Source organism: Notechis scutatus, chromosome 2 (genome assembly GCF_049901735.1).
Source record: "Notechis scutatus isolate UNSWTSFEM ecotype Mainland chromosome 2, rNotScu1.2, whole genome shotgun sequence".
NCBI classification, from domain to species: Eukaryota; Metazoa; Chordata; class Lepidosauria; order Squamata; family Elapidae; genus Notechis; species Notechis scutatus.
The window spans coordinates 268,019,953-268,036,290 of NC_142010.1; the positions used below are offsets into that span (position 1 = coordinate 268,019,953).

Sequence of the window (16,338 nt, forward strand, 5' to 3'; positions counted from 1 at the left end):
TCCCGGTGGATGGAGAGCCCGCGGGGGCAGTGCCGGACGTGGCCCTTTTGTCCCCTGCAGCTGCAGCCGGAAAGGCCCGGCCAGGCCTGGAACTTGGAGGCCGCTGCCCAGAAAGACTGGCCAGCTGAGGAGACCCCCGCCGCCCCCAAAAACCTAGGAGGCGCTGACGTTCTGGCTGGGTGCATGATGGGTTTCCCTGCCCACTGGAACGGAGGCACGGTCAGGCGGTGGGGGGGGGCACCAGCAGCCGCCTGGCCTTCCTGTGGGGATCCAGCCAGACCGGGCGGGCCTCCCCAGACTTCTGAGGCTGGAAGCGGCTGCTGCTGTGCCCCTCTGAGGGTGCAAAGGCCTTGAGCTTGCAGGGATGGGGGGCTGTTCCCCTCCCCTGGAAAGGCTCTTGCAGTGCAGTGTGTGCATATTGGGGAGGGGGCGCAAGGGAAGGGCCTGGTGCGGGAGGAAGGCTCCTCTTCTGCATCGCCCCTGGGTGGCCAGGCAGGAAGGAACATGGCAGGCTCCCCTCCCTTGGCACCAGAGGTCCCTGGGCCAAGGCTGGAGGGGTCCATAGTTGGCACAGAGTCCAGAGCGAGAGTGGTACGCCTGGGGGGGCTTTCGGCCAGGCTGCCCATCTGTCTGAAGTCCCCTAAGCCGCCACCATGCATCAGCTGGTGCAGACGCTGGTGATGGAGACGCCAGGGCCAGCCGTGCCGGGGTCCACCAGGCCCAGCTCCTCCTGCTCATTGATGCACAGCTGGTAGCCGCAGCCCTTCCGGCGAGGCAGGGGCCCTGCCAGCCCGGACGCCTCTGCCTTGGGCTGGGGTGGCAGCAAGAAGCCCACGCTGCCGGCAATCAGCATGTGCCAGATGCTGTGGATGTAGAAGTAGTTCTCCTCCGTCTCCACAAATGCGTAGAGCAGCACGGCCGAGGCGGCGATCAGGGCCCCAGGCAGGAGGCAGAAGGTCCAGCGCTGCCAGGTGGGCGGGTAGCAATGCCGCCGCCGGATGCTGCGAACCGTCTGCAGGCGGAAGAAGGTTGGAGCCAGCCGAGGAGTGGCTGCTGGTGCCTCTCAGCCGTTCTGGGCAGCTCCACCCCCCCTGCCCAGTTATCCCCTTGGGGCTGCCTGCCACAGGAGGCCTGGCCACAAGGTTTGCTGGAAATGGAGCCAGCAGAGCTTGGGGGAGCAGGCGTGGTCCCCCTTTTCTGCAGGTCGAGGAGGCGGCTGTTCCCCCAAAGCCAGGCTGCCTCTCGAAGGGGCTCTCCGGTTCATGGACGGCCCTTGCTGCGCGTCCAAAAGTCTTTCCACCTGGAAGCCCCACAGCGAGGCTGGGCAGCTGAGCCTCGGGGGCAGGGAGGGGGGCCGGGGTCCTTACCCAAGCAGTGGCCATGACGCCCACGGCAAAGAGGCTGGGCCCCAGCAGGTTCCAGAGGCCGTGCCGGTCCAGCTGCAGGGCCATGGAGAGCAGCATGGCTCCCAGCAGGTACAGCACCTGTTCAGGGGAGAAGCGCAGGGGGTCAGAAACAGCCCCCCCTTCAGGGCCCTCAGCCTGCCTCCCCAGCCCTCCCTGCAGCAGAAGAGTCGGCCCGGCAGGGGAGCCCTGAGCCCCACAGGTGGCTGGTAGCAGCAGCCCCCCACCCCCCAGCCATGGGGCTTCCTGGCTGGCATGCCAGGCTCACCGCTCCTCTTACCCCCGGCAGGGCCCGAGCCTCCTGGACGCTGCTGGGGCTCTCCTGCCCCACAGCCTCTCCCCCTTTCTGACCCTGATGAGAGGACTATGCCCCCCACTGGCACAGCAGCAGCGCAGGGGAGGGAGTGTGCCCGGGCGTTCATTTACTCTGGAACGGAGGGGGGGAGTGGGGGAGAAGAGGGGGGGGTCAAAGCTGAGATGATGGCAATTTCTAGCCTTCCCTATGTGATCCAGGGCAGCATCCACAGCGATCTCCCTTTCCCACACAACAGCCCTGTGAGGGAGACGAGCCTGGGCTCCCAGCTGCTCCTTTCCGCAGCCCTGCCCCCTTCTCTCTACCTGTTTGATGACGGGCTGTAGGCAGGCCATGGCGATGACGGTGACCCAGACAGACATGAGGGAGCCCAAGAAGTCGCAGAACTGCAGCACGTCGTAGTCCATGATGCAGAAAACCACGATGCCCGGCTGGTCACACGCGTGGTAGAACTGGCAGGGGCAGAACGGGTCACGCTTGCCTCCACCCGGGCAGCCCTTGCCCTGCAGCCTGGCCAGCTGGGCTTTCCTTTGGGGGCCCCTGCCAGGCCAGACCCCCAGAGACTTCAGGGAGGTCTTGGGGCAGGTGGTGGTGGTGGGGAAGATGGAGCCCCCCTCCCAGGACTCAGTTGCACCAGAGGGGAGATGGAGGCGACTCTTCTAGCATGCTGGGCAGCTGGACCGGCCATTGTGGCTGCTGGGGAGGCTTTGCCAGTTAAAGAGTCTTTGGCCCAGAAGGCCACAAGGCTCCTTCGGGCCTCATCCAACCCAGAAGCGTCACTGGGAACTAGAAAAGGGATGGGAGACCCCCCTCCCTCCTTCCACCCAGAAGGCTGAGTGGCTGGCCAATCCCTGGCTTAAAGCCACGGGGCAGGAAACCAACTTAGAGAAATTTGCACATCAGAGCAGGCAGCACCAGGGCCAGTCTGAACCTGCCTCCCCATCCCCCCCACCGAACACTGCAGGTGAGCCTCCCCCCCACAGCTCCCTGCCCTTCCCCTCCCTCTGTCTCTGTCTTGGGGAGGGGGCCCATCCCTGGCAGCTCTCACCGTGGAGAAGAACATGGTGAAGACGTAGACGGCTGCCTCCAGCAGGTAGCCGGTCCGCACCGCGATGGCCACTGGTGGGATGAACATGAGGTTGCTCAGGCAGAGGAGGAGGGTGGAGAGCAGCTGGAAGCCGTAGGAGAAGGCGGCCGCATTGTCGGTGCAGCCCCAGCCGCTCCAGCCTGCAGGCAAGGACCGGCATCAGGGACGGCCCCTGCCAGGCTGGGCTCCCCCCACCGTATTTCAAAGCCCGTCCCCAGGGACCCTCTGGGGGGGCCTCCCTGCTACCCCAAAGCTAGAAGTGACCAGGCCGTGGGGGCTGCCAGTTGCCGGCAGAGCAGCAGCCTGGAGCCAGGTGGGAACAGAGCCCCTCCCTCCAGGCAGCATCCGGGGGCAGGCCCACCCGCTACCCACTCACCTGCTTTGCACTCGCAGGCCGCGTACAGGTAGTTGTTGGAGCGCAGAAGCTTGCACTGGCCGTAGGGGCCGCAGTCATTGATGCAGGGGGAGAGGAAGGCGCGCAGGTACACCTCGGCAGTCACGTTCCCACAGGACGAGGGCCTGCAGGGAGGGAGGGAGGGAGGGAGCACCCTGGCAGCATCCCCCCTGCTGCTTGAGGCCAGGCAGCCAGGCCCAGCTGCCCAGAGGGAGAAGGCCCAGAGGCCAGCAAGCGGAAGAAGCGCCAGGGCTGGGTTGCAGGGCTGGGGCTGGACCTGAGCAGCTAGCTGGGGGGGGGCCCAGAGCCTCTTCCAGGGGTGTCACCCAAGAACTGCCATGCCTCCCACTGATGGGAGCAAAAGGGGCCCCTTTGGGCAACAAGGAGCCGCCTTTGGCGTTTCTGGCTTCTTTGGAGAAAGAAGACATGGTTGGTATGGGAAAGAACTCCGAGAATTGTGTAGAAAAGTGAACTTTAATAACTCAAAAACTCCTCGTGGTTAAACCTCTTGAATGTTGAATGAGTTATTAACAAGCGATGCAAAGAATGTTATGGAATAACGCATGGTACAATGTACAGGTTCTGGGTGTTTGAAGATTGAAGTGGTACTGACCAACTGAAAAACACATTCCAAGCCCAATATGTTTAAGGTGTATATAAAGAGTCCCCCCCCTGCTTTTCCTAAGGGTCTTTCCACCTTCTACTTGTGGGAAACCTATCCTTTGCTTAGGCGTAAATAAATGAGCCGTGGTGGCGCAGTGGTTAGAGTGCAGCACTGCAAGCGCTACTTCTGCTGCCTGCAGTTTGGCAGTTTGAATCCCACCAGCTCAGCCTTTCGTCCTTCCGAGGTGGGTAAAATGAGAACCCAGATTGTTGGGGGGGCAAGAAAACCGCTTAGAGAGGGCTGTAAAAAGGACGATGAAGCGGTATGTAAGTCTAAGTGCTCTTGCTGTTAGTCTGCCTTTCCGCTTCGGATGCTGTTTTGAGCACCTTGGGGCACCTCGGGCTAAGACCTCACTGCGGAAGAGCCCCCAGCAGCTTCTGCAGGCACCACATGGCTGCTTCCTGCTAGATGAGGACATTTCCCCCCACAGCTGAGCCCCCCTCCCCGGCAGCGCCACAGAGAGGCTCACAGACGCTAGGGACTCTCCTGCCCTGACGGTTGCAGCACTGATATCACGGGGGAGGTTTCTGGAAAGTTTCTACGACGTGGATTCCCTCCCTCCTTCCAAACAGGCCATGCCCTCTCAAAACATTTAGCTGGGCATTTTGACAGGAGGATCACCCTTAACTCAGAGGGGCAGAATATAAACGGCCAGCAGGAAAGTTAACTGCCGGGCACAGGCAGGGGCATCTCCAGCCAACCAGGCTTGCCTTCCTGGGGATGCCCCGCCAGGCTGCCCTACCTTCGGTCCATGGTGCAGAGCGAGCGCAGACTCAGGTACCAGCTCCCCGTCTGGGGGTAGGGAATCCGCACTCGGGCGAAGGGGGAGGCGGCGTTGATGGACAGCAGGAACCCAGCCAGCAACTCTGCCGAGGAGAAGCAGCGGCTGAGGGCAGCCTCCCAGCCTTGCTTGTGAGGTGCAGCAAAAGCCCCCTGCAAGGGGAGCCCCTGCCGGTCACTGCAGATGGGCGGAGGGGGGCTTCTGACCTTACCTGTCTGGCAGGTGATCGAGGAGTCCCCTTCTGAGGCCAAAGGCACCTCATGGTTCAAACAGGCAAAGATGGAGGCGTTCTCCCCACGCAGAGAAGACTAAAGGAAGAGAGACGAGGAGGCTGCACCATCACCCCAAACCCTTCAAAGTCGTCTCTCGTTGCCACATTCTGTTCTGCCCCTTGCTGTCTTGGGGTGCCACTTTGGGGCAGAGGGTGGTTGGAGGGAGTCCGTCACGGAGACCGACTCTCCACTCCTGCCTTCACCTGGGCTCCCACCCCTGCCCAGCCAGCTGCTTCCGCGCCCCACAGCCACTGACCCGTTGACCCTCCCAGGACCTGCCAAAAGGACGCACCACGTTCAGCTTCAGCTCCAGGTTGAGGATCCCTCCGCTGTCCAGCACGGGCAGGAGGTTGATGGCAAAGACGGCTGGCCGGTCAGGGGGCACCGAGACGTTGGGCCCGAAGAAGATATAGAAGTGCACCGAGAAGGTGTCCAGCTCGTTGCGCAGAGTGGGCCGGGTGGGCCAGCAGTGCTCCCCTCCTCTGGGGGCCGGGGGGGTGGCCGGGGGCTGGAAACTGCTGGGGAGGGAGGGGGGAGGAGGTCTGCCAGGGCCAGCCCTCCTGGGGAGCCGAAGGAGTGAGGCATGTTCAGGTGGGAGGCAGGTAGCTGGGCTTCCCCCAGGCCAGTCCGGGAGCAGTCTGCAAAGACAGGGAGGGGCAGCTGTCAGCTGTTCGTCTGAGATTGAGGGGGTGAATGATAAGATATCAAGTCACTCCTGTAGCTTCAGGGAAGTTTTTTATTGGTCTTCCACACCACAACAGGTAACCTCGGTCAAATTATGTTTATAAAGTCAGCTCTGGGTTTCGTTGCAACCCAGAGCTGTATTTATAAAACATGTTATACTTTGGATCACAACATAATTACTATAACCACCTTCTGTCTGGCTTCACGGCCTAACATCCGGCATCCTTAAATTAAAGAAACATGGTAACTGCACCTTTCCCCTGCTCGATGAGGCCATGTACCCTCATTTATTTCTTATCGTTATTACAATATCACCCCCTTGACATCCAGCCGTGAATATTATTACACCCCTCCTTGTCAGGAAGCCGATGTTAGTTATTTGACGAATATTCATTGTAGCGTCCACGTGGTAACACTAGGCAAGTGAAAAAATATGGTCGTATCGCATCCTGGCTGTTTCAGCTCCAGTCCGTTCTTTATTGGAGTCGTGACAGCAGCACTTGGATCGTGGCCCACCCAGCAGCCCCTCATTCCGGCAGCCCTCCCCCCCCCCAATAGGGCAGCCTCCTCCAGTCTCCTCCAGGAGACCCTCTGTAGGCCCCTGGATCCAGTCCCAGCGGACCCCTCGGCCAAGGGGTCCTTTCCACCCAAGGGGCAGCGAAGGGAGCCAACCGGGGCCCCTTGGGGCCCCTCCTCCCCCGAAGCTGCTGACCTGGGAAGAGGGAGACCAAGCGCTTTGCCACTTGGCAGTGCCAGAGGAGCAGCCCCCTCCCTCCCTGCCCAGGCCTCCTCCCCCCACCTCTGTCTCTGCTGGACAAGGGTGGTCAGCCTCCCCCACGGGTTTCTCCCAGGAAAGGAGATGCCCCCCTCAAGCCCACCTGGCCTCCGTCCCTGACATTCAACCTGCTGCCTGGGGGAGGGGGGAGGGGCTGGGGGAGGGGGGCCTCAGTGGAGGAAACGCCTCCCACCAGGTGGGCTGGCTCCGTTCCATGGAGTCTCCCACGAGCGATTCTGCGCTGCCCGTTCCATGCCACGTCCCCTGGGGTCCCCCGTCCCTCGTGGGCCCAGCTCACCCTTCAGCTGCACCCCCAGCTGGAAGCTGATCCGGTCGGGCAGCGGCAGAAGCTTCTCCACCAGGACGAAGTACCAGTTTTGCCAGAAGGGGCGCTCCAGCACGAGGCGGCAGGGCAGCTGCTCTCGGCAGTCCACGGCTGTGGAGTTGTGCAGAGGGGGGGCCTTGCCACGCACTCTCAGCCCCAGTGGGCAGCCGGGCGCACTCTGGTTGCCCCTGTGGCAGTTGCGCAACTGCACGAGCACCCTGGAGGTGTAGCTGGGCACGAAGACCCTGCGGGCAAAGGAATCTCGTTGCCCCGCCTCAAGATGGGTAACTGGTCATCTTGGCTGCCCCTCCCAGTGGTGGCCCAGGACGGGCAGGCCAGTCCCTCCGCCGGCCTTCCCTGCACGCTGGGAGCCCTGGGAGGAGGGAGGAGGGAGGGAGGGAGGGCTCCTTCTTCTTAGAGCGACCTTCGTTCGTTCGTTCCAAAGCCCCCTGCTCTCCCCTCCCCCGAGATGTCATGACTTTCCCAGCAGGCCTCTTGCCGCCAACGAAGTGGAGTCTGGACCCAAAACGGTTGCCTTTCCAGGTGGCCCACTTTGAACTGAGAGCCGGGGGTGTCTTGGGTGCCCTATCTGGGGTCTGCAGGGGCCTCACTGGGACCCCCGGGCTAGGCCAGTGGGGGCGTCCTCCCTTCAAACATCCCTCCCCTGCCAAAGTCCCACGGGGAAGAGTCGCAGGAGGAGCTTTTGTGGGAAGGTGGGAAGGAGCAGATCCTGCAGGAAAGGTGCCCCCCAAGAGGCTTCCCTCCCTCTTCCAGGGTCCCCTTGTGAGATTTTATGCTACCTTGGAAACACCTGGGGCACCTCGTTCCCTTGGGCCCCCCTCAGGACGCCCACTTCCCACACCCCGAGAAGGGGGAGCCCCCCTTCCCTGGCCACGGCACTCACTTGTAGAGCAGGGACCTATTGTGGGGTGGGAGGACGTGGTCCGTCTCATAGCCTGGGTGCAGCACCCCAATACCCACCAGGCGCTGGACGATGAGCTGCGGCTGGAAGAGATACTGGCAGTCCTCTGCAAGTCCCTGTGGGGAAAGGGGGCCTGTCAGAAGACTCCAGTCCAGTCTAACTGTCCCCCACCCACAGACCCAGCCCTGCAGGAAGGCCTGAAGCTGCTGCATGGGCCTCTCCTAAGAGTCCGGGGCCGGTGGCTGCGCTCGAGACAGGTGTGATGCCAAGGGCCTCCCTGTGGCTTCTTCCCACCCAAGGAACCCCTTATTAGGTAATCCCTGCACACACCCCCAAACCCCCCTCCCCCACTGGGGCAGAGGCAGGGAAGTGCCTCCCACCCCCCCACCCAAACTCTCCATTCTGGGCTGCCTCCCTTTGGAGGAGCAAACTGAGCGGGGCAGGAGCTCCCCCGCCTGCCAATGGCCCTGCCCCGACCAAGGCTTCTTCCCAGCCGTCTCCTGGGGCTTCTCCCTCCCCAGGCATTTTTTATGGGGGGAGGTTACAAGCATCACAGCTTCTTTGGCCTTTTTCACTCCACGGAGGCCACAACGTGGGCCACAACCTCCATCATCCCCACCCACTGCAGCAGATTACCTGCCCTCATTCCTCCCCTGGGACCAGATCCTCTCCCAGATCCTCCAGGGATCTGCCCCCCCTGCAGCCCCCACTCACCTTGACAGAGATCTTGCCCTGCTCTTTGGGCAGGTGGGCAGCCAGGAACCAGTCCCCGGGCAGGGGGCTGGTGATGTTGAAGACCCCGGTGGTGCGGTTGGGCAGCGTCCAGGTGAGCGTGAGGGCAAAGGAGCCGGGCACAGCTGTGTCCCTGGGGAAGTGCATGCCCAGCGGGTTAATGACTGGTGGCGCTCCTGAGCGGAAATACCTGGTCAGAGAGACAAAGGCAGGAGTTGGAGGCAGGAGAGCCTGGGCGCTGAGTTGGGGGAGGGGTGGCCCGGTGGGAGGGGGCTGCGAGAGGAGGAGGGAGCTGGAGAGTTCACGTTTCTCTGCCAAGATGGGAATCCAGCCCTCTGCTTGGGCCTGCAAAGCTTTCCCTACCCCCTGCCCTGCCCTGGCACTTCAAGAGGCTGCAGAGGATGGCAGGGCTGGACCCTGTCATCTGCCCCGCGAATTAACAAAGCCAAACATCCCGCCTCCCCCTCCCCCGACCCCAGCGCAAAGTTTTCCGTTCCCAGCGAGTCTTCGTTAGCTCGGGGCGTAAAGCTTTGGGCGTCCTGCGAATGCTGCAAGCGCCGGACCCTTCCCTCGAGGGGCCGGGGGCCGGCTGAAGAGCCCCCGGACAGAAACAGCAGCGTTACAGCTTTGCCGGACCCTGCAGGCCGGCCGCGGCGAGAAGCGAGCCTGGAAGCGAGCCCGGCTAACAGCCCCGCCTGGACTCACACGGTGATGCTCCGGTCCGGGCATCGGTCCCCCAGGCTGCCGCCCTGCTCTTTGAAGGTGACCAGATTCCAGACGGCCGCCGCCGTGTCCTCCGGGATGCGGAAATGGAAGAGCTCCAGGCTGGTGAAGGAGCGGAAGGCGTTCAGCTTGCGGGGCGTCCGGGTGAAGTAGTCGGTCACGAGCAGCCCAGCTGGGGAAAGAGAGGCAGGGCGGAGGGCGGTCGGCGGCTGCTGGGCAGGGCAGGGCGCGAAGCCGGCCCAAGCCTCGTGGGGGCAGCTGCTTCCCCAAGACCTGGGGCTGCTCTAGCCCCGCCTACCCCGCCTTCCTGTCCCCGAGCGAGACCCACCCACCCGTCCCGCAGGCCTGGAAAGCCTCTGGCAGCTGAAGGGCAGGCAGGCGCCCCCGAGCGCGGCCCGAGGAGGCGGTTAGGCGCTTCTCTCACCCGCCCTCTCTGCCTCTGCGAAACGGGTTCGCAGCGCTTCCAAGGCGAACCCGCAGAAAGTTCTGTGCGGGGAAGACTCCGCCCCAGAAGGCTCAGCTGGCCTAAGATCGGAGAAGCCCCTGCCTGCCCCCAAAGACCTCCTGCTCCCCTCCATCCCTAGCAAGCACACTTAAGCCCCACCACAAGGACCGGCTCTTGCCCCTCCTCCTGGGCCTGCCTTCTAGAAGAGGTCCCGGTGCCCATATCTGTACCGTATTTGCAGCGAGGGGACCCTGGAAACGGCCCTGCTAAGGATGCTGAGCAGCCTCTGGTTGCAAGGACAGCTGGGCCCTCCTGGCCTGCCTCTTCGAGCTGGCCTCAACGGCTCCTCCACTCCTCCCCAGCTGCCCACCCCCCCCCCCACCACACTCTGGCTGCCCCAGATGGTCTGGGGGGAAGGCAGGGCCTCTTCCCTTCCGACAGGGACAGCAGGGGTGATGTCAGCTGCCCAGCAGGCAGGAGATCAGGGCAAAAGGCAGGGAGAGGCTGCCCCTTGGGTGAGTGGGCTTTCCTCACTCTCTGCCACCCAGGCCCAGAGATGGGACCAAGGGCCGAGGCAGCCTGCTGGAGGGGTGTGGGTGTGGGTGTGTGCCTATGTCTGTACATGCACACCCCGTCTCACGGCAAACTGGAAGAAATATGTGTGGAGAGAATAACCAGGCCAATCAGTGTGCAAGGCTGCTTTTGCCTCTGCGAGATCCTCCGTCCGGGAGGCCCAGCCAGTTGCCTGAAGTCTCCCTCTCCCCCCTTTGGAGCCCCTTGGGGACCCTACTCCCCCCCCCCCGAGGAGAGTTTCCCCATAGGGCCCAGTTCCCCTTTGTGCCTGGGTGAAAGCCACAACTAGGATTGTGGCATCTAATGAACTCGGTCTGAAACCGGCTTCCCTGTCCCTGGAACCCATGGCCTTCTGGAGCCAGAGAGAGCAGGCAGGGCCCCTCTTCTGTTTGTTTGTTTATTTATTTGATTTGCCAATTGTTTACAAGATAATAAGTATAAGTGTATACATAGTTGTGAATACATGAAATGGGTACATATAAGAAAAATAAAAGAAGAATAAGAGAAACAATAGGACAGGGACGGTAGGCACGTTGGTGCGCTTATGCACGCCCCCTACAGACCTCTTAGGAAAGGGGTGAGGTCAATAGTAGACAGTCTAAGGTTAAAGTTTTTGGGGTTTGGGGAAGAAACTACAGAGTCGGGTAGAGTATGGGACTCGGGGGGTAACTACATGGGACTGTATGGGACTCGGGGGGTGAATTTGTCTGTGGGGCTGGTGGGGCCTTTTAAGCTGTGCTTTAATCACTGGTTGTGTTCTGGGGTGGGGAGTTGATTATGGTTCAACTTACTATTATACGGGTGTCAGACTCACGGTGTCACATTGCCATTATGTGACATATCGCAATGTTTTCCCCCTTCGCGGAGCAGGGGTGGGCGTGGTCTGTGCATGACGCATCTGGCCCAAAGGCCGCCAGTTTGACACCTTTGCACTGCTAGATCTTGCAAGCCACATTTGGAGTCTGTTGGAAAGGGTGGCTGCCATAAATATAAACAGCTAAGACTAACATGGTTATTTTGTCCTTTTTCAAGGCCAAACATGCCCAGCTGATTCAGGGAATTCCCCCTTCAGGCCTCCTCCCAGGACTCCGCCCAGTCCAGCTGTGGACATTCGCCTCCAAGGTGCTCCTGCCGGTCGTCCCAGGAGGAGGAGGCTCCATTAGGGTCCTCCTTCTCAGGGGTTGGAGTCGTTCATGGGCTGAGGGCTTCTCTGTCTCAGTTAAGTGGGTGGGCTGCATCTGCAGGGAAAACCTTCTCACAGGTTCCCACCAGGTGAGAGGCCTCAGGTGTCCTGGGGAGCTGTAGGGATCATTAACCCCGGAGTCCTTGGTGGCTGCATCCTTGCTTGCAGGTATTTCATGACCCGATTGGGAAACGTCACCAGGGCATTCGTGTGCACAGAGCACTGATGACGTGACCTGGTCAGCTCATGAAATGCCTGCAAGCAAACAGCCAAGCACAGAGAGTGGCAGGAGCCCCGAGTTCAACTCTCAGCTAGGGAGATTCTCTTCTGTGCCTCATTTACGCTTGGCAAACTGGGAAGAGAGGCAGCCTGTCCTCAGATCGCCTTTGGCTTGGAGCTTCACGAGCCTGGCTTAGACTCCCGCCCACAACAAGCCTCAGCTACTGTAGGCAGAAGCCCCCTCAGACAGACAAAAACAGGCTTCGTGGGATGCACAAAGCAGCAGAAGGACTGGGCCTCTCTCTCTCTCTCCTGTTGCTGCCTAGAGCAGCAGCGTTTGACTTGTTTGCGCCTGTCCAGCCCATGGTTCCATCAGAAAAAGAGACAACCCTCAAATAACACAGACAGAACTAGCTGGCCAGCCGGAGTAACATATGCACTAATAGCTAAAACCAGGCTAATGAAATCCCATTCGGATAGTCACACAGCATCCATGGGCTTTGCAAAGAGAAGGATTCTGATGTCATCAGAGGGCTTGGCTCACACCTGGCAGGGGCTGAATTCCCACAAGATGCTGAACCACAAACTCCCCAATGCCATGTTAACCTCAAACGAAGGAGTGAGGGACACTCACAGAGTGACCAGCGTGAACTTTAAGCTCAGTGTTGCAACGTGTCCTGACAGGGAGGCAACCTGGTCATGAATTCTGATGGGTCATTCAGGCCTGGCTGGTGCTGTCATCTGTTTTAGCCTCAAGAACATTTGGGACATGGGAAGTCTGTCCCTGCCTGATGGTGAGTGGGGAGAAGCACAGGCAGCGAATGTCAGCCTTCAAGATTTTCTCCCTTTGCTTTGCATCTTTCGGCTGTCATAAGTAACGGGGGGAGGAGGGGGGGATATGGTTATGGGAAGCGAGCTGGAGGTGTTACAAAACAGAACTGTATAAGTTGGGGGGGGGAAGGTTCTTGCTTAGGCTTCTATCCTATGCTACGCGCAGCCACAACTCTTTATCAAAACATGTCAAGGTAAATGGACAGAGGCCTCATCACCACCTGGAGATGCCCACATGATGATATACACAACTTTTAATTGGATGAGCCAATTGAACTATTGGGGGTCACTTTGCATATGTGATTTACGTGCCCATTTTCTCAGATTCAGAATTCTTTTGTTGCTACCACTTGATTTCCAGTAAAAGATATATTTTCTCTGATTAATGGAGTCTAAGTATTTCTTTCTTGGATTTTGAATGGAGCACCAACTGACAGCGAGACTGTGGAGTACTAGAGGGCTCCCCCTTCCACTCCCAGCCATCTGCCAAGGCATGGAACAGGTGTGCCACCTGCATCACTTCTCAAGGTGCTTCTCCTTTCTTAGGTGCTCTAGATCAGTGGTCACCAACCAATGGGCCGGGGACCACTGGTGGTCCACAAGAAAATTTTGGTGGTCCACAGAGAAATGTCACCCCCAAAGCAATTAATCCAGGCTGCGTGGGAACACAAGGCTGCGCTGCCCACATGGCCCGCAGGAACACAAGGTTTGCGTCACTTGCATTGCGAACAACACAAGTTAGGGGAGGGGGGAAAGGATGGAGTGGGTAACTTGCCCCACTCACCCCACGTGCCTGGCCTGGCCACCGGGCTGCTTTTTTCCACTTCTTTCTTCTTCTGCTTTTGGCTGTACGCAAGGAAAGCAGCCAAAGTCTTTCTTTCTTTCCCCCAAACTCCGCCAGAAATGAGTCTTTGGGACCCTGCAAGGCCTTCTGCTCCAAGAGGCTGCACTGGCAAAGTCTCATTTCTGGCGGAGTTTGGGGGAGAGAAAGAAAGACTTCTGCTGCTTCTGCTGCTTTCCTTGCATGAAGCCAAAAGTCTCTCTCTTTCCCACTGAGAACGGAGCTGGAGATGGGATCCTGCGATCCCAAATAAAGAACAATCGATCGGTAGGAAAATGGGGTGGGGAATTTTCCTGCAGACTTTTTGGGGGATTTTCCCAGGGTCTCTGGTCCACGAGGTTTAAAATTATTAGTTTGGTGCTTCCTGAGGTCCAAAAGTTTGGCGACCCCTGGACTAGAAGAAGCACAGAATAATGGACATAGGCTGCACATAGGCTGAAAGGGAAGCATAAACATGGGATCCTAGGCAGGAAGGGGCCTCAGAGGTCTTTTAATCTACTCCAACCCCCTACTCAAGGCAGGAGACCCTGTACTATTCCAGTCACATGGCTGTCCAATCTGTTTTTGAAAACTTCCAGTGATGGAGAAGCTGCAACTCTGGGAGGCAAGCTATTCCACTGATTAATTGTTCTCACTGTCAAAACATTTTTCCTTATTACTATGTTGGATCTCTCTTTAACAAGCTTCCACCCATTACTTCTTGTCCTGCCCTCTGGTACCCTGGAAAATGAGTCAATTCCCTCTTTTTTGTGACAGCCCCTCAAGTGCCAGAAGATGGCTATCAGGTCACCCCAGTCCCTCTCTTGGATAGGCCAGACATACCTAGCTCCCTCAACCATTCATCGTATGATTAGCCTCCAGATCCTTTATCATCTTTGTTGCTCTTCTGTGCACACTTTCTAAGGTCTCTGCATCCTTTTTGGTATTATGACCAGAACTGTATGGAGCCTTCCAAGAGTGGCCTCACCAGTGCAGTAGAGAGTGGTGCTATAATTTCTCATGATCTTGATGCTATCCTTCTACTGATGCCTCCCAGGACTGCATTGGCTTTTTTGGCAGCTGCAGCACATGGCTGGCTCAAACTGAAGTGCTGATTCACCAGGACACCTAGATTCCTCAGTTATTACTATCTATACAAGGTGCTTCTCCTTTCTTAGGTGCTCTATACAGTTACTACTATCAACCCAGGTACCTTCCATTCTATACCTATGTGTTTCATTTTTCTGCCTAAGTCTTTTCTCACCAGTGAACTGCGTCTTGCTCAAGTCTGCCAAGATCCTTCTGGATTTTGACTCGTATCATCTAAAGTGTTAACAATTTCCCCCGGCTTGGTGTCACCTGCAAATTTGTTGAGCTTCAATCGCCTCATCTAGATCATTTGTTAAGATGTGGAAGAGTCCTGGGCCTAAGACAGAGCCTTAGGTTACCTCACTCCATACTTCCCTCCATTTGAGGCAGTCAGCCAGTTGGTGATGCTGTCTATCCCACATTGTTCTATCTTGCCAAGAACTAGGCTGTGGTCTATTTTATCAAATGCATTACTGAAGTCCAAGTATAGTTTGCCACAGTATTTTGTTGGTCCACTAATTTAGTCACTTAATCAAAGAAGGATATAAGATTTCTCTGGCATGATCTGTGTTTGAAGAACCCCATGCTGGCTTCTAGCAGGCTGAGTCCTTCAGACATACGTCCCTAATGGCTGCCTAGAGAAGGGAACTGAGAAGGGAAAGGGGGCGGGGGGAATCAGGGCCTAAACCATGACATCAGATCCATGACATCTTGGTTTGGCCTCAGGGTTGCCTTTCAGGTTGAGCAGTCTATGGATTCTCAGTGTGGAGTTTGAAATGCTCCTGCCCCCCATGTCTTTTCCAGGAAACAAATCCAAGACCCTCCGTGGGACAAACACAAAGAAAACCTGCTCTGGTGGGGAGCTTGTGCATTCAGGACAAAAAGCGGATGCATAAATTAGGGCAATCCCCAAACCCTGCAAGTTTCCTAAGCCACCAAAACAGCACCAATAACTCCCCAGGGTCATAAGGAAGATGGGGGTGGGGCTTCATCCTGAAGAACCTCCATGGCCCGCAGAGCCATCAGTCACATCCTTTGGAAGTTGTGTTTGGAAGGGTGCTGAGCCAAGGGCACGTGGCAAGAAATGTGAGCAGCCCTGCCATGAAACAATTTTTGCAAGTTCAGGGAAGCACAGAGAATATTCCTTCACCTGAAAATGAGCTCTCTGCTGAAAGCCATCAACCACCAGGTCATTAAAAGTCCTGAGAGCTGATAGGCAGCAGTTCCACAGGAAAGGCGGCCCTTTCCATTGGTTGGCAGACTGGCAGGTACCTCTCTCTCCCTCTCCCCCTCTTCCTGTGGAGGAGAGGAAAAAGTAAAACTCCTGGCCTCTGAAGCTGAAGACAAGGAGAGCGGTGCCAAAGGGGAATGGGGCCCCTTCCACTGGGGACTGTATTCAGGCACCATGGGTGGAAAAGGCATGGGGCCTCCTTGTCCTCGTTTAAGGGCCTGCTCCAGGGCTCTTTGGGCTCGGAGGAACGGTTCCCACTCTCACCCTGCCCCACCGCCTCCGCTCCCCTTCCTACGCTGCTTCGCGCCCTATTACCCGACCGCCATAGGGTTTGGAAGGCAATTCTGCTGGAAGCGCAGGGCCGCTGGGAGGCAAGATGGCCAGCCGTTCCAGAAAGGAGCGGGATCTCCTGCGAAGCTGGGCAGAAGCTGCTGCTGGGCCCCGCAGCGCCTCAGCTCTCCCTGTCTCCCAGCGCCAGCGCGGCTCGCGCTCAGCACCGCGGCGGCGGCGGACAGCTCCGAACACCTGGCCGAAGGGCTCCAGGCGGCTCCTTCAGCACCAGGGGCCTCGGACAGCTCCCGCCGGGCCCGCTCCCCCCGCCCGCCCTCCGCGCACTCACCGGCCGGCGGGCGCAGGCTGAGCCCGGCGAGCAGCTGGAACAGCAGCTGGAGCCGCCCGAGAGCCGCGCAGCCCATCCTGGGAAGTCCGCGCCGGGACGGGCCGCCGCGCTCGGGCTCCCGCAGAAGTGGCCGCAGCCATGACGTCGTCGGGGCCAGCTGCCGCCCGGGGGCCGCGCCTTCCCCATTGGCCCGGCGCGAGAGGCTGCCCGGGAAGGCCGAGGATGCCCATTGGCCGGCCCAGCCGCCGCTCAC

At 58.9% G+C, this 16,338-nt stretch overlaps 1 protein-coding gene across 1 annotated transcript; it reads right to left on the minus strand.

The window, feature by feature from the left end:
* Nucleotides 1-86: 86 nt before the first annotated feature.
* Nucleotides 87-16,236, minus strand: TMEM8B (transmembrane protein 8B). The gene is given in 14 exon segments (XM_026684990.2): nucleotides 87-1,012; nucleotides 1,368-1,484; nucleotides 2,022-2,168; nucleotides 2,765-2,943; nucleotides 3,180-3,322; nucleotides 4,604-4,727; nucleotides 4,854-4,950; nucleotides 5,207-5,428; nucleotides 5,431-5,552; nucleotides 6,672-6,943; nucleotides 7,603-7,736; nucleotides 8,335-8,542; nucleotides 9,058-9,247; nucleotides 16,086-16,236. Coding segments are annotated over 14 exon segments (2,385 nt in total). The 5' UTR covers nucleotides 16,162-16,236; the 3' UTR covers nucleotides 87-658.
* Between the last annotated feature and the right edge of the window lie 102 nt (nucleotides 16,237-16,338).